We start from the raw sequence: 18,818 nt of genomic DNA on the forward strand, positions 1-18,818 counted from the left end.
TGGTTTTTTCCTGGCTCTGCTCTTTGTAAGAGTTCTCAGAGACGTGGGGTGTGGGGACCTAGAAGTGGGCAGCCTCCGGGGGCTCCCCCTCCACTGCTGCCATAGAGGCAGCGGCTGCCCCGCAGAGAGAGCTGCCCTGCCCTGGTGAGGGGTACAGCTGTCCCGCAGCCGGCTCGCTGCTGTTGCAGCCCAGCTGACCTCTCCAGGGGCCCCTGACACCTGCCCTGCTTGTCGAGCTCTCTCGGTGGTTCAAGGTCCTCCTGTAGTGCTCAGGGAACGGGCCGCGGCTGACGTGCTCCGAGACGTGCCTCTGGTCCCCTCACCACCCGTGAACCTCTCCGTGCTTCCTCCTGTGAGGGGCCTGCCCCGTTTCACCTGCTCTCTGTAGCCTGTACCTGAGTTTGGGGCCTGCAAATGGTATTTGTTTCCTACTTTCACTGAATATGAAGTGTGAGCTTTTACATTTTTTGTTTGATTATTTTTGGGGGGTCATTCTCCTCATCACCTAAGTGCGATTTCTGGAGGGAGGTAGGAAGCACTATGCTCGGTCTGTTTCCTGGTGTCCAGTAGTCTGGAAGTGTGAGAGGGGCAGCAGGACACTGTGGTCCCCATGCCCGCTCTGGTGAGGACCCGTCCACGCCCTGGCTCCTTCCCGCTGGGATGGCAGGCATGCGGGCTGAGCCCTGGGCAGGGGGACAGGATGGCCCAGGGCGTGGCGTGGGGCTGTTGCGTCCAGCACCATGGACAGCTCCGGGTGTCCCCGCAGGAGCCTCCGACCCTGGTGGGGCCTCCGTGCCCATGGCCCCCCTGCACACAGGGATGCCTCCTCCCTGCAGACCCCAGGGGCCAGCGGCCGGAGGTGCAGGGCTGTCCTGGCATCTGAGCCACTGGCGTGGCGCTCGTTACCAGCAGGTGGGGCTTGGGCAGGATGCAGACCCTCTTAGGTGGGCAGGAGGCCCCTTTTAGGCAGGTTTGCATTTTCATGCTGTGGTGAAGGGTGGGGGCTTTGGGAGCCTGGCCGGTGCCTGCTGCCTGCCCCACCCCGGCCACCCTGCCACCTGGCTGGGGGGCACACCTCTGTGATTTACCTCTGCCGTCTGTAAGAAGGGGGACCCCACTCCCCCCTGCCACCTTCCCTGAGACCTTGCTGCAGCTCTTGCCCCCATCTGGTAGCAAGGGTCTTCCCCTTAGCCGGTAACCTGCTGGCGTTCCTCTTGTTAAAACAACAGAGAAGCTGCTAGCAGCCTCCCATCGCTGAGCATCACTTCACCCCACTGCAAGGGAGCAGAGGTGCTCGTGGTCTGGCTGGTGGCCCTGCGGCTGGTGGCTCATGGGAGGACAGGACGCTGCTGCTGCGGGTGATGGCAGGTTCCCTGGTGGGGTCGTCTTGCCGTTGGTGGTCCTGGCAGGGTGGTGTGAGGACGGTGATTGGGGGCCGTGTGACGTGCCTACCGGGGGAAGGCGCCGGGTCCCGTGTCTCCTCTGCTCCCCTGCGTGGGCCTTCCTCGCAGCGCCCCCAGCGCCCTGTTTCCTCCCTCCCTGGGTGTGCGGTCATACGGGGTGCGCCCTAGGCATGGAGGTGTGTGCCTCGCCCCCTTGCCCTGTGCCCCGGGGGCTCAGCAGCGCCCTCAGGCAGCCCCTCTGTGCCTGGCCCCGCATGAAGGGGTCCTGGGGCTCTGTGTGTTGACTGCTGTTCGTGGTGCCCGTGGCCGTCCTCCCCTCTCTGGCCTCTGCGCAGAGAGCAGACGTGTGACATCCAGGCATGGCTCGAGCTCCAGCCGGACGTCCGGTCTGTCCCATAGTGTGGCCCAGCACGGGCCTTGGCAGGACATGGACCTGGGCTGGAACCCCCCTCGGTCTCTGACTGGGCTTCCTGGACAGGTTCCTGCCTCTCTGAGTCTCAGTTTCCCCTCTGAGGAGTGACAGTAAAGGTTCCTTTGCTCTGGGTCCGAGGCTCAGATGGTGACCAGGTGGGCTGTGCCCAGGCACACAGGGCCACAGTCCCCCCGCTCCAGGCCTGTCCCTGCTGCCCACGCCCACCCCCGTCAGAAGTCTCTGGGTCCGAGTGTGGATGGGGCCGCCCCCACCTGCCGACCCAGGTGGACTTCCTGCCCCTCTGCCGCCCCCATCCTGGGAGAGGGCTCGGCGCATGGAGCAGGCAGTGGGGCGGTGGGCAGTGCCAGGCTGGAAGGGGGCCTCCTGTGGCCTTCCCGGGGAGCAGGGGGTGCAGGGGGGCTCGGCAGGTGGGGAGAGGGGCGTGCGCGGCTGCCGTCCTGAGCACCCAGGCTCATCCTCGAGCCTGCTTCCCCGTGGCCCATTCTGGGCGCTGTGCCATGAGGTGCCTGGGGTGCCTGGCTGGCACCGTGCGTGGCGTGGAGTCCAGGTTGCTATAACAACACCCCCAGCTGGGCCTCCTCTGCCTCTGGCTCTGTGGCGCACCGGCGCGTGGGGCCGAGCATCTGGCCCGGGGGCGCGTGAGCGTGGGGCGGAAGTGGTTGGGGTGGTGACCTGAGGGCGAGCGTGGGCGCACACCTGGCTCCGTGGTCAGGTGCATCTCAGGGAGGCGAGGGGTGCGCCCAGGTCACCTGCGGGCGGGGCCGGGCCTCAGCCTGCTGCCAGCCCTCCCGCCGAAGGAAACAGGAAGATTGGTCGTGCGCACCCGCTCCTCTGTGTGGCGTCCCCTGGGGAGGGGGTCTGAGTTCTGCCCCCCCACCCGAGGCGGCCGCGGACCACGGAACAGGGGGCCCGGCATCGGTCTCCAGCGGCCGCTCTGGCCACACGTCGGGCCCAGGGGCCTGGTGCTCCTGGCACGTCCTACCCCCTGGGCCTCCACACACGGTTGCATGTGCCCGGGGCCTGGGAGGTGGCCGTGCCTGCCTCTGGGCATGACTGCGAAGGTCTTGTCTGGCCTGTCCGTGCTGTCACTGGGAAAGCCACACGGAGGAAAAGCTCCTGCCCTCCGCCCCCTGCCCGCCACCTCGGCCCCTCGGAGGGTGCGGCGTCTCTGAAGCGGAGGCCGCATGGGCGTGGGAAGGACAAGGCGGGGGGCCCGGGGCCTGGCGGGGAGTCGCTCCCTCTGTGCCAGCATCCGCACCCAGCACCCGGCTCTGGGCGTTAGTCGCCCATCCGCAGACGTTGGCGGGCTGAGCGGGGGGCTGGCGGTGCGGAGGTGCCCGACGGGGGCCCTGGCCTTGGCCGCCCGGCTGTGGGGCTGGCTGGGGGGCAGGCAGCCGGGGAGATCCCCGGTGGGGCGGCAGGTATTTGCCCAGAGCTCCCGGAGGGGGGCCGGGGGGGCCAGGCAGGCTTCCCGGGGTGGGTGCAGACGGGAGCTTCCTTCTGGCTCCAGTTCTCCTGTGTGGGGAGAGGGAGGAGGCTCTTGGGACAGGGGAGGAGCACTGCACCCTCGCTCATCTGAGCACCAGCCGTCTGTCAGGTGTGTCGGGGCACCTCCACAGGTGTGGTGGTCTGGGCCGATCGGGTGTGCCGACTGGGTGTCTTGGGGCCCTGAGGGGCCGCAGCAGCCTGTATGGGGGTTGGCGGCAGAGACCAGTCTGCCTGGAGGTGAGGCTGTGGGGGGGTCCCCGGGATGGGGAGGGGCCCTGCTGCTGACCCGTGGGGGGCCCCCAGGGTGGGGGGCCCTGCTGCCGATTTGTGCAGACGTGTGCCGACCTGTGTGGGAGGGGCCCTGCTGCCGACCTGTGTGGGGCCCTCGGGGTGGGGAGCCCTGGTGCCGACCTGTGCGGGGCCCCCAGGGTGGGGAGCCCTGGTGCCGACGTGTGCAGGGCCCCCGGGGTGGGGGGCCCTGGTGCTGACCTGTGCGGGGGCCCCTGGGTGGGGAGCCCTGGTGCCGATGTGTGCGGGGCCCCCGAGGTGGGGAGCCCTGGTGCTGACGTGTGCGGGGCCCCCGAGGTGGGGAGCCCTGGTGCTGATCTTGGTATCGCCTCCCTTTGTCTGTGCTCCTCTTCATCTGGCTGCAGTGCCCTGGGGGTATCGGGAGGCCCTTGGGGGCCAAGGCCATGGGGGTTGGAGGGACCTGTGGCACCTTGGTCCGACTCTGAGAGCCACATTGGGAGATGCGGGGTCAGGGCTCACCGTGCGCCCCAGCCAGGCTCACGTGCTGATGGAATCCGGGGTCAGCCCGGGTGCCTCCTGGGCCAGGCTGCAGCTGGCTGGGGTGACGTCCCCCCGGGGCGGGGTTGGCCCATAGCGTCCTCTCCCAAGAAGCAGAGATGGGGGGACATTCGCACAGGCAGGTGGGCGGGAGCAGGGACCGGATTTGTCACTCGATGTGCAGGCAGGAGCCCCTGGGCAGGCTGCCCAGTGTGGGGTGCCCTGGGCCCCACAGGTGTACCTGGGTGTTTGCCGCGTGCCTGTCACTTCCTCCCTGGGGACCCAGCCCCTGGCAGCCTGCACGATCCCCCAGGTTCCCCAGGTCCCCCGTGGGCCTCGTGGGAGCCCGGGAGCGCTGACGTGTTTGCTCGGTGAGGTGAGGGTGCTCCGCTACTTGTCATGACTTCTCTGCCTGGCAGACACTCGGGGAGCCCCAGGGGCTCACTCCGCGGCGCCCGGGGGGCCAGGTCCCGAGTGCGGTTCATCCGCCCGCAGCTGCCTCTGAGCTGCCGCCCGGCCACGGCCCTCGGCGCGGTCTTGTGATCACTTTAACGTTTCAGGGCCCCGCGGGGCTCCCGTGGCCGGGTCGCGTGAGTGCACCCGATGTGCAGCATCCCGGGGCTGTGGTTCCGGGACATCTCTGTGACTCAGGTAGGCAGCCCGGCCCGCAGCAGCCCCCCCCACTCCTCCCTCAGTGGCGGCCACGGCCTGTGTCGGGGCGTCTTCTGGGGTGACGCTCAGCAGGTGGGTCTGTGCCCTGCAGCCTTGTCTGCGACGGGCGGTGTGGAGCTGAGGCACCGGCACGCACACACCTCCCGCGCTCGGCTCGGGGCGTTTCGACGGCCGTGTTCACCCCTGCACGCACGGGGCGCCCCTGCGGTTGCTCACAGGTCATGTGTCTTCCTTGCGTGTCCACAGCATCCCTGCTCGTTCACGTTGCCTTCCAGGGTGTCCAGAAACCAGTTTGTAGGAGCGTTTTGTGTACGGACCGTCGCAGCCTGTGTCTGTGTCTCTACGATCCTGGTTGTCTTCTAATCTGGCCTGTGTTGCATTTTAATTTTACAAAAGGCTTCTTCTTCCTTCTTCCTTCTTCCTTCTTCCTTCTTCCTTCTTTTTCTTCTTTCTTCTTTCTTCTTTCTTCTTCTTTTTAAAATTTAACACGCTGCCAAATCTGTTTTCTTGGGTGTGTGCTTAATGTTGCTTTGGTATTTGGGAGATGCTTCCTTTTGGGTTATGCTTTACCGTTTTATTATTAATTTACTTTTGAAATCCTCAACCCTTTCACCTATCTGGATTGTTTTGTTCCGATTGCTGAAGTGAGGAACTGGCGTGGTGTTTTCCAGGGGCTCTTGGGCCTGTCAGGGTATCGGGTGGTGGGTGGGCCGGGGCGGGCTCTGGGAGGGGAGGCTCCTTCCTTGGCGCCTGTGTGAGCTCAGGTGAGTGCATGTGGCTCAGCCCCCCCCCCCTCGCAGGGGCATGTGGGGGAGTGCAGCGAAGCACGTTTCTCCTTGAACTCTGTCTTTGCTGCACCCCTGCCCAGCCCAGGTCCTGGCGGGGTGCCTGCTGCAGCTGCTTCCCGAGGGGAGGTGGGCTTTCTGCCGTGGTTCTCGGGGATGGGTTTGTGCATTCTTTGTTTCCCCCAGAGGCTTGTTTTTTTTTTTTTTTTAATATGTTATTTATTCATGAGAGACACACAGAGGCAGAGACACAAGCAGAGGGAGAAGCAGGCTCCCTGCAGGCAGCCCTATGCAAGACTCGATCCTGGGACCCCAGGATCACACCCTGGGCTGAAGGTGGCGCTAAACCACTGGGCCACCCAGGCTGCCCATCCCCAGAGGCTTGTTACCCCCACGCTGTGGCCCTGGGCATCCTGCTTTGGGTGGGCCCACTTGTCCTTGACTTGTCCCTCACCTCACCTGCTCCAAGGCACAGGGCCCACGGGAGCTCAGGGCTCCCTGCAGGAGAGCACAGGGTTCCTTGTGGCCCCACCGGGGAGCAGGGCCGCTCTCTCTCCCACTCCTTCCTGGGCGGCCCTGCAGGAGACAGTGTGCACGGACTCGGGGAGGAGTGGCTGTGCAGTGGCCCTAGGGCTGGTCAGAGGCACAGGGGACACCTGCAGCCTCCTCACGCCCTGGCCTGTAAAGGGGGAGCAGGTCACGAGCCTCCCACCAGGGTCCCCTCATCCTTCCTTCCTTCCTCCACACTGTTCTTCCTTGGTTGCTGTCTGGGCGGAGGCCTGGTGGGGACCGAGCCGCCTCCCCTGTGTCAGGATCTCAGTGCGTGGCCACTGTGCCCGTGGTGTGGACTGGTGGGTACGACGGTGCCTTTCAGCATGAAAGGCTTGGCTTGTTCCTTAAGGATCGGGGCTTTGAGAGACTGTGCCTCGTGCACGGTACAAACTGGGCAGTGGGCTTGACCAGGAGACGCATCCAGGGCTGCCCAGGGGGCTGTCCCTGCGGCCGGCTGCGACCAGGCCTGCCTGACAAGCCTGAGGAGCAGAGGAAGCTGGTGCCAATCCCGGGTCCTCCTGCCTGGGCGCCCACCCTGTCCTCTGCCAGCCTGCCTTCGTCCTTCCCACAGGGACTAGGGATGAGGGCGGACAGGCCTACTGCTGCCAGTGCTGCCTTGCGGTGCAGTCGTTTTCCTGTCCCTCCCGCCCCGGCCCCCGGGCACAGGGTGGGCCAGGTCCCAGGGCAGCGGTTGGAGGATTAACTGTGTCCTCCTGGGGCGCCTGGATGCAGGGTGGGTGCCCGGAGCCCCGAGAGGTGCATAGCAGCAGGAAGAGCAGGGCCTGGGGCAGGGGCCCCCGCTCTGGTGGGAGGCCACCCTGTGCAGGGCCGTGGAGGTGCAGGGTTCCGGAATCCCGGCCTTGTCTTTCCCCCAGCCCGCTGCCTCCCTGGGGGAAGGGGACCAGGAGTCTGGTGTTGGGGCACCTGCCCTGTGGGTTCTTTCCGGCGTGGATTTGTGGGCTGCAGCAGTGGGGGGGGGGGTTGCAAGCCACAGCGGACTTTCTGGGCCCCCGAGGGCGGGGTGCCGAGGCCCCTGGTCCCCTCCCCGTCGGGCCTCTCTCTGCCTCACCAGTGCCTCTTTCCCATTTCAAACTGTTTTCCATTTGCGAGAATTCTCCAGGGACCTCAGTTCGAGGATTTCCCACTTCTGAAGTGATGAGCTCAGAAGCCGTGTCCCGAGTGAGCGGCTGTAGGCTTTCCACGGTTCCTGGATCTGCTCCTCTGGCTGTGTCTCATCTCACGGGGCGTGTTGTGCTGCAGGGGTGCTGAGTCCTGCCCCCGCCCCACCCTCCCTGCCCCTCTCTGCCTGCGGGGATCACCGGGGGTCACTGTGCAGAGGCCCAGGCATGGGCTCAGCTCCCGCTGTCCTGCTCTGGAGCCCCCTTGGGGGCGGGGGCAGGGGCTGGGCCCTCCTCACTCCAGCCCTGGGCGCCTCGGCCCTCCCTGCCCCGCCCCACCCCTCCACACTCCTCCCCTCCCCTCCCCGCCCAGCCCCTCCACACTCAGACCCCCCTCCAGCCCCTCCCCTGAACCCCTCCCCGCCCCACCTCACCCCTCCTTGTTCTGGCCTCCCCGCCCCAGCCCTCCTTGGCCCTGCTGCACATCCCTGGTCTGGCCTGTGGCAGATCCTTCCTGGCAGAAGGGCCTGGTGGTGGGGTGACCTCCAAGAGCACTAGGGCCAGCCCTCCTCTACTGTGTGGTGGTCTCCTGCAATCTGGGTACCCTGCCTTTCAGCACCCCAGGCTCCTCCAGCAGCCCCAGGGCAGGTCCTGGGGGTGTGGCCCAAGCACAGCCCTGGCAGGAGCTCTGAGGCCCACCCTCACCTCCCCCTGGTGGGCGGTAGTGGCTGCATCGTCCTCACTCTGTGGTGGTGACTTGGGCCAGTTGGGAGTGGGGTGGGGTGTTGGGATGAGTCCAGGTTGTCACTGCTGTCCCCCGGCCTCCCTCCTGGGTGGGGGTTGGCCCAGCCTCCCGTGTGCTGAAGCCGGGCCGGGCGTTGGGCTCCTGGGGCACTGCCCTGTGACAGGGTTGCGGTGGCCTGAGCAGCCCCTGTGGCCACTTCCAAGACCAGCTGGTGGTCTTCCCGGGGAGCTGGTCCTGGGGGCCTGCCCTCCCCTCTCTTTTCTTCCCGTGGCACTGCAGCAGAGCACCCAGGTGCTCCCAGGGGGGCCCAGTGTCTCTGCGGATGGGGGAGGGAGGTTGGTGGGGGTCGGCATGGCCAGGTGGCCTGGAGGAGCAGAGGATGGGATGGGAGCAGGGGTCGGAGGACAAGCCGCTGGGCCTTGGTGAATGTCCATGTGGCAGGAACGGCGGGGACGTGGCCAGAGCCCTGGCTGCAGTCCCAAGACGCGCCGAGGCCTGTGCACGGAGGCCCTGAGCTCCCTGGGCGGCCCTGGCACTTCGGGCTGCACCTGCTCTTTGGGCCCTGCCGAGGCTGGGCGCCCGGCCTGGGGGCAGTCATCCTTTCACCCCATTGGGATTTTGCGTCCTGTTGGGAATCTTCCCTGTGCACGGTTATAGGAGGTCACCTTTTGGAGCACCTCATTTTCCCAGGTGCTTTGCTCTTGGCCCACACAGCCCCGACGCATTTGCAATGTGTTCTTTGTATCGTGGTAGGCCAGGCCCCTCTGTCGCCCGCACCGCTCACCAGATGTCCCAGCCCCGGTTATCACGCACCGAACGTCCGTATGTACCTGGGTCTGTTTTTAGACTTTCTTATTCCATTGGTTTGTGTTTTCACGCAGAGTTTTAATCGTAGACACTTGCTGGCATTTATTGAGATATAATTCATGTGCCCTGAAGTTCGTCCTTCTTTTGGGAATGGACGGTTCAGTGGTTTTCCATCTGTTCACGGAGCTGCGTGTCCATCATCATCCTCTTTTTTTTTTTTTTTAAAGATTTTACTTATTTATTCATGAGAGGCACAGAGAGAGAGGCAGAGACACAGGCAGAGGGAGAAGCAGGCTCCATGCAGGGAGCCTGATGCAGGACTCGATTCCAGGACCCTGGGGTCATGGCCTGGACCATAGGCAGATGCTCAACCACTGAGCCACCCAGGCGTCCCCATCATCATCCTCTAATTCCAGAAACCGCACAGTCCTGAGCGGTCCATCCCCAGGCCCCTGTGCCCCCGGCCTCTGGCTGCCTCCTGTCTGCCTTCTGTTCATGTGGATGTGCTTATTCTGGACATTTCTGAGAAGTGGCATCAGGCACGTGTGGTTTCTGAGTCGGATCCTTTCAGTTGGCGGGATGTGCTCCCGACCCACGTGCGTCGGAGCCTGCGCCAGCACCGCCTGCCCTGGGACGTCGCCCGTCTGGGGAGGGGGTCCTTTCTGTGGGTGTCCTTGCTCTCCCATGTGACCTGCCCGCCAGCCTGCCAAGCCCCGGGGCTGCCGCCGGTGTCTCCGTCAGGTGGAGGACGCACGTCCTCATGAGATCGGGCCGTCCTCCCGCGAGCCAGGGACATCTTTCCGTGGGAGCAGTTCTTCCTTCCTTCTTCCTGGAGCCTTGTCAAGTTTCCTCTGAGCGATGCTTCCCGGGGGCCGTTCACGTGCCTGGAAGTCTGTTCCTAGGTGTGCTGCCGTCGCTGTCCTGAGTGGGGTTTCTTGGCCGCCCTGGCCTCTAGCTGGGCCCGCATGTGGCAGCCGCGGCTCTCTGGCTGGCAGGGTCGCCCCCGGCTGCTCTGCCTCCGTCTCTGTGACCTGCAGCGTCACGTTCGGCTTCTGCGTGGGTGCCTGCCGTCATGCCGGTGGCAGAGAGGGCCCGTTGCGCCCGGCTCTGGTCTCCCGATGGCCCCTGCCTGCCGTGGAGCGGCTCCGGCCGCTGCCTCCGGAGCACGCTGCGTGGTGCCGGGCGTGGGGCGCCTGTGCCCACCCTGGACCTTGTAGCTAAGGGCTGTTGACTTCGTCATCTCCAGAAAGTTCTCCGGCTGGCGTCCGCGGGGGGCCTGTGAGCCTTTCCCTGTGGTCCATTTGGCCGGTGCGTTTCCTAACGTTGAATACGCTTTGCTTTCCTGAAAAAAAATAAACAGCCGGGGCTCTGAGTCGTGTTCTCCAGGATTCTGCTTAGTGTCTCTGCGTCGGCGCAGAACTGGATGGCCGTGTGCGAGGACCGTGTTTCCCAGGTTCCCGGCACCGAGGCTGTACACGCTTCGCCAGGACCCGGGCGGGCCCCCAGCACCGTCTGCGCCCCGGGATGACTGCGGAGCGTCGGAGATGCGGCGGGATCCCCGCGCGCCGTCTGGCGGTGGCGCTGCTGTGGGGGTGGCTTTACGGTCACCGTTGCTATTTCTTCTCTCCGAGTTGGCCTGTGCCGACTGCCTCCGATGGGTCACTTGTCACTCCACTCTGCTGAGACGAACCCCCTTCCATCTGGGCTTTTGCAGCTTCCTTGCGTAGAGACTGGCAAGTGGGGCCTTAGGATCCCTTAACCTTAGTTCTGGTTCAGGGACGATTCTTCCCTTTTAATTTTTCACACACGTGTGCTTCCTCCCTCTTTCCTCGGGGGGTTAGCTGCCGGGCTGTCTTCTTCGTGGGTCTGTTTTAGAAAACAGGATTTTGCTTCATGAATTAGGTCTGTTGCTTTTCTGTCTTGTGCCATATTAATATTTTTATTTATGTTGTTTTTTTTCTTTGGATACATTTGGATTCTTCTATTACTTTTCCTAAAAAAGCAATCAGTCGGCATATCAGTCAAAATATCTCGGGCTGCGAATAACAAAATCAAACCGAGGTTGGCTAATGTGCTATGGAGAGAGCTCCCGGACCGCGTTCAGCAAGGGGACTGCTTCCCGCACGCTCCCCGTCCCCGTGGCCTCCCCTGCGTGCCAGCTGCTTCGGCTCAGGGGGGTTTTGGTGACAACACGGCCACGGAGGCTCCCCACCCAAGGGACACCGTTCTGGGGGCTCCTCCCTCCGCCCTCAGCGCCCGCGGGGCAGGCGTTCAGTAAGCATCTCTCAGGATTCCGTGCTCTGTGCTTTTTTCTAGACTTTTCAGCTGAGAATTTACTTTGCTTTCACCTTTTTTCATGGAATGTTTAGTGTTATGAATTTTCCTCTGATCGCTGCTTTAAATGTATCTTATCAACGTTCTTATGCAGTGTTTTCACTGTTTGGGTTCTTTTTTTAGAAATTTCTTAATTTTAGCTTTGTTTTCAATTTTTTTTTCTTTTCTCTAAGAGTTATTTAACGGAGTATGTTTAAAATGGGAGGGCTGCCTTGGTTTTAGGAAGCATTTGAAATACGTGCCTGTGCCGCTGCCGGAGCCTTCATGCCCGCGGTCTCAGGTGCACAGCCCCGGCCCCGGCGCGTGTCTTTGCTCACGTGCACTTTGCTTTCTGATGTGATGCTTTTAGTTCTCAGTACACAGATCCTGTACTTTTCTTACAGATTTACTTGTAGGATATAAAAAAAATCTCCAATGAGTTTTAATTTTATTTTTAACTTAATATTTTTGGATGTGACAATTCTAGATTTAAAGAGTCACCAGGTTAACAGACATCGTGTGCGCCCCAAGGCGCCCTCCCCCCCAGGGCTTCATCTTTCCGGGTGTCTGCGTGTGTGGCACACACACGCGTGTTTCCTCCGGGACAGCTTGAGCGTGAGCTGCAGGCATGGTGCTCCCTGGTCCTCGGATACACGCTCTCTGCTGCAGGCGGGGCGTGGTGACCCCGGTGAGGACACTACCTCAGAGGCGACCCTCTCGTCTAAGGGTCGTGTTTGTGTTCTCAGGGCGGAGCTTGTGAGTGGCTGTGCGGGGGCAAAGCTGGAAGTAATGAACGTGCACGCACAGCCGTGTGTGCGGTGATGTCTGCGGGCACACGTCGTGTCTGCGCTGTGCACCTGCTGAAAACTGAATGCACGTGGGTGACTCCCAGCTCCAGTCAGGTGGTGCTCTCGGGGCAGAGGTGGTGCCGGGGTGAGGGACGGGTGAGTGACAGGTGGCCTCTCCCTACGAGGCGTGTGGTCCGGCAGGGAGGACCCGTGCGGGGCGGATAGACCTGAGGCTGGTGCCTGCTGCCGAGAGCGCACCTGGGCAGTGGGGGAAGCAGCAGGAGCAGCTGCAGCCCCGGTGGGTCGGCGGCCTGCCCCTGGATCCTGCCTGAGTCTGCGATTTGGAAGAAGTGACCTCCGCTTTGTGAGTTTAGTTTTCTCATCTCCAAATAGGGGCTCGAGTTAGATCAGGGAGTGGCTGGCACAGGTGTTACCCTCCCGTGAACCCGTGATACCCATCTGTCCTCGTGCTGGGCCCCCCGTGACTCCAAACATGTCCCAGAATGCCTCCACGTGACAGTCCTGGGCTGGTGCCAGGCGTGACCGCACTCAGCGCCAGTCCGCTGGGTAGCCTGGTCTTGTGATGCGGTGCCCTTCATCCAGGGTCTCCAAGCTGGTTTGGCTTTCCTGGCACCCCGTGAGGGCACACTGGTGTGGCTGAGGCGTTGTGATGGGCCTGCGGGTGGCAGCCCAGGGAGCAAAGCGCAGGTCCACACAGTGGCAGTCCCCCGTGACGGCTCTGGCGTGGGCTGACTCGTGTGTCCGTGTGGCCCTCCCATCGGCAGGCAGCTGGGTGGCTCAGCCTCCACCTGGAACAGTGTGGTGGGACTGCGTGTCACTGTGGGCTCCAGCCTTGGCCCCGGGGGCCGCGCTGTGGTCTCTGAGCCACGCAGCCCTGGCCTCCTGGGGCTGGCAGCTGGGCTCGGGGGGAGCAGCCCACGGGGCAGAGTGGGCCTGGCGTGTGCCCCGGGGAGCCGGTGGTGGCTCACGGTGGGAGGATCGGGCCGTGGGGGAGGCCCCGGCCAACTTTCCCTCTGGAGCCCCTGGCCGTGCTTTTCTTTTCTTCCACGCAGCCCTGCCTCCTTCCTGAAGCCTCCCCACCCCCACTGCTGACAGTCGCACGTGAACAAAGGGCATCGAGGAGTGCTCTCTGCATTGGGCACTTTCCCGGGCATGGCCTGGGTCCTGTTGCGCTGCTCCGAACCTGCGCTGCTTCGAGCCTGCTCTGCTTGTTGTGGTTCAGTGACGTGGAGACAAAGGACGGGTACAGAGCAGTGCAGTGGCCCCGTGGTCAGGGCTGTGAGCCTTGTTTCGCAGCCCCAGAGCCTTGGCCTGGCAGTGTGGCCAGAGAAGGAAGGGCTCACCGTGTGTCCAGGGAGGGGACCCGGCCACCGAGGATGTGCCGCAGCCCGACGCCTGCCTGGGTCCCAGGATGGTGTGTGGGCACCGGCATAGTCCTGCCTCGAAAGCTGGATTAACCAGCGTTTTGGTTGCACAGGGGTGGGGAAGAAGGGTGAGGTGGGGTGGCGGGGTGAGCCCTGGGGTTGGTGCGGGGTAGAGAGGAGGGAGGGCTCTGGCAAAGGACGGCACCCCGGGCAGAGTGCGGGCCGAGGGCCAGGTCCCCGGGCTGTCAGGGTGAGGCCAGTGCTCGGCACTTGGAGGTCCCCACGATGGCGCGCCAGCCCCCCGCCTCCCCCCTCGTCCGTGCAGCGGCAGCTCGGGGCCCCCTTCACCGTGCAGGTCGCAGGTCCGCTGAGCGAAGACCCCAAGGTGGACTGATTCATTCCTCGCCCTGGTCCGCCGAGGGCCGGACCCCACTGGGCAGGACCTGCTTTCCATCCTTGTGGCCCCCTTCAGCTTGAGGGGAGCAGGCCTGTCCTAGGGCACCCCCGTCCGGCAAATGCTGTTCCGCGTCTGCTGCTAGGAAGGCCGACCGTGGCCTCGGGAATTCACCGCCTCTGCGAGCCCCGGGCCGACGGAAGCAAGCTGCCCGCGCAGTCGTGTCCTGCCCGGAGCCCGGCCGGCCAGACCTGCCCCGCCTCAGCCCTGGCACCGGCCCTGGAGTCGGGGTCATTGGACCCCAGCCTGGAGCTGTATCCGGGTGCTGCCTCCTGACCAGGGTCCGGCGGCGTCCTGTCCGTCTGTTCCCCTCTCCTGGGCCGAGGGGCTTTGTCCCGGGGGCAGGGCTGCGTGGCCGGGGCGTTCCCTGGCACCTCCGCTTCCTCTGCCACCCTCGGAGCAGGATTCAGGCCGTGCAAGGACAGATGGCTCCCTTCAGGCTGCTGGCGGGGGCCGCGAGGGGCGGCGGCCGGGGAGGGCCTGGCGCCGGCTGGGGGGCAGGAGGCCGGAGGCGGCTGGCAGTCCTGGCTCAGGGGGCGGCCTCCTTGGGAGCAGAGACGTCGCTCCTGTGGCCTCTGTCCCAAGGCTCTGAGGTCGTCCAGGGCTGTCCCTGCGCCCCCTGCCCATCCACATCCGCCCTGCCCTCCAGCCTGCCCCGTCCCCGGCTGCCGGTGGCTGCAGTGGCCTCTGTCCAGCTGCTCCGTCCACCTGTCCTCGCCCATTGAGGAGTCGGGCCGTGAGCCGCTGCGGGTGGGTGAGCGGGAGCGGCATCGGGGGAGCCGATGGCACGGCCTGGGCACAGGGTGCCCCTCGCTGCTGCCGCCGACAGGGGGTGCCTGCTGGGTGCCAGGTCCCCCGGGGGCTCGGGGCCCAGGGCAGCAGGCGGAGGGCACGCGCTGGCATTTTGTGCTTCTGGTCCTCGGGCTGGGGCGCCCTTCTGTGGCTCCGGCGGTGGGACGGCCTTTGCCACAGTGGACGCGTTGTCCAGGGCACCCCAGGCCGAGGTCACAAGTGAGATGAGGTGGCGGGCGGGGGTCTTTCTCTTCCTGCCTCTGCAGCCTGGCTCTCACTGCCCGTCCCTCGCCCCGGCATGGCTCAGGGCCGCTTGGTGGCTGCTGTGGCCCCTCGCTGGTGCTGTTGGCTCGGCGCCCTCCCTGTGCTGCGCATGTGGACACCCCTTGGGCTGGGAGGGTCGTGGGTGCTCCTCACCTAGCCCCTGTCACTGCCTGTGGTCCGCCTGCCCCCCAGAACTGCCCTGTCCCTCTCTCTGCAAACCCCGTCGGCCAGCTCCTCCTTGCTCCTGCCCAGACCCCGCTTGAGCTGCTTCCTCTGGGGAGCAGAGCGTCCTGTTGGGGCCCTCGTCACGGGACATTGCGGCTGACTCCTGACGAACCTTCACGTCCTCGGCCCGCCTCTTTCCAAGGGACGCGGTGCCCAGTGCCCTGTGGGTGCGCAGGGTGTGTCTGCGGAGTTGGGCCTAATCCTCCCGTGAGCCCGCCTGGGGTCCTCGTGGCCTCCCCAGGATGCTCGGTGGCCCTGGGGCTGCCCTCCTGGCCTCTGGGGAGAACGCTGGGTCCCTGCCCGGGTCGTCTGCTCAGGGCACACACCCCCACAGCCCACTGCTGTCTCCAGACTCTTCTTTCTGGATGGTGACGTCATTGGCGTCTTACAGATGAAGCTGTGATACTAAGTTTGGAGGATCAGCGAGCCCTTGGTGGTTGAGACGTAGCAGTCGCCCGTCCCTCCTCTCCCCACAGTTAGCTCTCTACCCTGCGGGTCTCGGGACCGCCTGTCTCTGCTCTCGGTGACCTCGTCACTGCCGCTGCGAGCTGTTCAGCAGTTGGACATTAGTGACTTGCAAGATGAGGATTGGCGTGTGCTTTCAGGTGTGTGCTCGCACACACACGTGCACACGTATGCACCCATGTGCACACACGCACACACATGCACACCACCCCCCTCCTGGCTGCCTCCTACCCGCAGGTACACGGGGACTCTGCCGACTGCCCCTGCTGCTGAGGCTGAACCCCGCTGTGAACCGGGATGGTCCCCATTTTCCGCTCAGCGTGTTTCCCTGGGGCCTGGTTGTGCCCTGATGCCACGGTCTTCCCTCTTCCCCGAGGAAGTCTCTCTGGAACCTTCTGCCCCCCACCTGCCCCCGGGGTCCTTCATCTTGCTCTTCCTGTTTTCCTGGATTATCGGTGCTGGATGGAGCACGGCCTGGCGTCCTCTCCCAGGAAGGGCAGTGACGGGCCCCATGTGGGTCTGGAAGCGTCTTCTGTGCCTGTGCGGGGCCACTGTGTCTTCGGGTTCTTCTTGGTGGCCCATGCGCCACACAGGGCAGGCCCATGGGGCCGTGCTGCACAGTGCCAGCTCGATGACCTTGTCCAGGTGGCGCATCCCCTTGCCTTGGTTTCCCTCCCGACTGCTGTCCCCCGGGTGTGGGAGCGGGGCTGGTCCCGATCTCCAGTCCTCTTGGTCTTTCCTCCTGCTTCCTGGGTGGCATCCCCGACACCACGAGCACCCTTCCTCCGAGCTCTGCTCTCCTGTGCCCACTGTGCCCTCTCAGGCCTTGCTGTGCTCCTGTCTCTGAGGGTGGTGGCGAGGGGCCGGGTGGCCTGGGTTCACCCTCGGGGAGGCCGTGCAGTGAGATCGTGGGCACTGGCTGGCCCTGCCGAATCCACACCCTTCTCTGCTGCCAGCCGTGTGGCCTGTGGCGCCTTACCCCTCTGTGCCTCGCATCCTTGTCTGCCAGGGAGGCAGCGGTGGGGCCTCCGTACAGGTCTTGGTGAGAGTGGCACCCCGAGCCTTGTAAGGTGTGCAGGGAGGTGTGGGTGCATGCCGGGGGTCCTGGGCACCAGTGTGCTTCCTGCTTTACGCTGTTCTTCCCCAGTGCTCCGCTCTGCACCATGACCCCGAGTGTCCTGGGCTCCGTCTTCTGCCTCTCGTGTGTTCCCAGGTGCAGCCCAAGGCTGGCAGGCTGGCGGGCTGGTGAGCATGCAGGTGCCCCACTTGCTGCACTGAGACCTGCTCTCCTCCAGGCCGGCGGGCACCCCTGGGTCCTCTCTCCCTGCCAGCTGTCTCTGCCCCCCCCCCCCCCCCGGCTGTCCATCTCCCCTCGGGGAGCGTCCAGAAAGCGAGGGGAAGTTCTGCAGGGACCTGCCAGGCAGCCGGGATCTGAGGCCTGGGACCCATGAAACAGGAAAACATGTGATTTCCCCAGGGACCCTGAGTCCCTGTCGGGGTCCCCAGGCCCCCCCCCCCCCCAACGCCGACAGCCAGCCTGTGTGGGGCCTGAGTTTGTCTGCGTCCGGACCAGCGTCGTGTCACAGCTGGCCCCGGGAGCAGGGGTGGGAACCGGCGTGTGTGCCGAGCCCCCCGAGAGATTCACCAAGAGTCAGACGCGAGCACTCGTCGCTCTGAACTGTTTTGTTTGGGAAAATGCAGCTCTGTTTCATAAAGACGTGTTACTTATCTAACAGAGTAGATTTCTTGTTATTTTACAATAAATTCATAAGTGTATTTTAAAACTTCGTTTTGATCTCGAATGCAGGAAACCTTGGTAGATGTGATGCCCCTAAATCAAAGCTCTGGGTACCTCCTGGCCGTGGACGGGCCCTGGGTGGCCGATAGCCCGGGCACAGCAGGGGCAGGGCGCGGCAGGGCAGCAAGCTCCACGGCCCCCGCCGACCCCCGGAGCGTGGGCCTGCTTCTCGCCCCCGGTGAGCCCACGTGGGGCCCAGATCTGCCCTCACTTAGGTTTTCGTAGGTCGCGCAGCGCTGCGTGCCCAGCCTGGCCCATCCGGAGCGCCCGACGAGCCGTGCCAGCGTCATTGGGAAGTGGCAAATGTGGCAGACGCTGGACGAGTCTCTGCATGCACATGTGCAGACACCCAGAAAGCTGGCGACACTGGGCGCCCCGGGGGGCGGTTGTCAGGCTGGAGATGTCTCCACCCCCTTCCTGGAGCTGCGGTTCCCGGAGGAGCAGATCAGGCGGGCGGGACGGCGGGTGTCACACTCGTGCAGGCGGTTGTGTTCTGAGCGCCAGCTGTCACCCTGCGTGTCACCCACTCTGCACAGCAGGCCCGGGAGGCGGGTCCTCGCGTTACCCTGGTTTTGTACATGAGGACGCTGAGGTCAGGGACGGTCAGTGTCTCGTCCTAGCAGCAGGTGCTGCGTGTGCCCCCAGCCGCCCCCAGCCGTCCTGCCGCCCGCTGTGGCTCAGACGCCTGAGCTGGAGCTGGAGATGTGGCAGGTGCACAAGCCCCTGAGCTCTCTGTGCGGCAGGGGTGGGCGGATTCCACAGAGAATGGTGGGACCCCCGCGGCCTTCGAGAGGGGTCCTCGCAGGGAGAACTGATATGCGGCATCTGTCCCCACGTGGGATGGTGGGAGGCACTTTGAAGGGGCTCCATGGGGCCACTGCCCTGGGGGTGGAGGCGTGGGGCCGCCTGGGGTGAGGGTGGGCGGGTGGGTGGGCAGGGGCCCGAGTGCACCCCGAATCTGGGCGCTGACGCCTCTCCTCCCTCCCGACCTGGTTTTTGTCTCTTCCAGCTCTGTGGGAAGGCAGAGGCCCTGCTCTCTGTGAGAAGATGTCCTACGGATCCATCGCTGGCAGTGGCGGCCTGGGGAGCCATGGTCCTTTCGGGGGATCTTCCAGACAAGGCTATCAGCCCCTAGGTAATGACAGAGGCTCACAGTGTTGGGGGTGGGGTGGGGGTGGCCGTAGACGGGCCTCTGCTGTCGGGATGGTGGCAGGTGTGGGCGGTTCTGTGTGACCGACGCTGTCTGTGGCCTCAGGTGAGCGACACTGGCCCTGCCTGGGGTGGGGTGGCTGGCGTTGGCCTGGGTCAGCAGCAGGAGGGGCTGCCCTACCGTGGGGGGCGGCCTGGGGTCTGCGGTCATCCTGGCACCGAGCTGGTCTGCAGGTGCCGGGGGCGCTTGGCAGGCAGCAGAGTGGAGGGATGCTCGGGCGCAGCACGGGTGTAGTTCTTGCTATACAGAGAAGGAAACTGAGGCTGGCCGGGCCTTCCAAGGCGCCTCCCCTTCCCCAGCGCCGCCTCCCCCGAGGCCTGTGTCTCGGGCTTCCT

At 64.6% G+C, this 18,818-nt stretch overlaps 1 protein-coding gene across 17 annotated transcripts in view; it reads left to right on the plus strand.

Annotated features, from left to right (window-relative positions):
- Positions 1-18,818, plus strand: part of TSNARE1 (t-SNARE domain containing 1) — a 145,701-nt gene that overhangs the window by 17,836 nt on the left and 109,047 nt on the right. For all 17 annotated transcript variants that reach the window (XM_072733754.1, XM_072733759.1, XM_072733755.1 and 14 more), the window contains exon 2: positions 18,283-18,408. In XM_072733754.1, coding sequence (XP_072589855.1) covers positions 18,321-18,408 — 88 coding nt within the window. In that variant the 5' untranslated portion in view covers positions 18,283-18,320. The remainder of the gene's footprint in view (positions 1-18,282; positions 18,409-18,818) is intronic.

This window comes from Vulpes vulpes, chromosome 13 (assembly GCF_048418805.1).
Source record: "Vulpes vulpes isolate BD-2025 chromosome 13, VulVul3, whole genome shotgun sequence".
Taxonomy (NCBI): Eukaryota; Metazoa; Chordata; class Mammalia; order Carnivora; family Canidae; genus Vulpes; species Vulpes vulpes.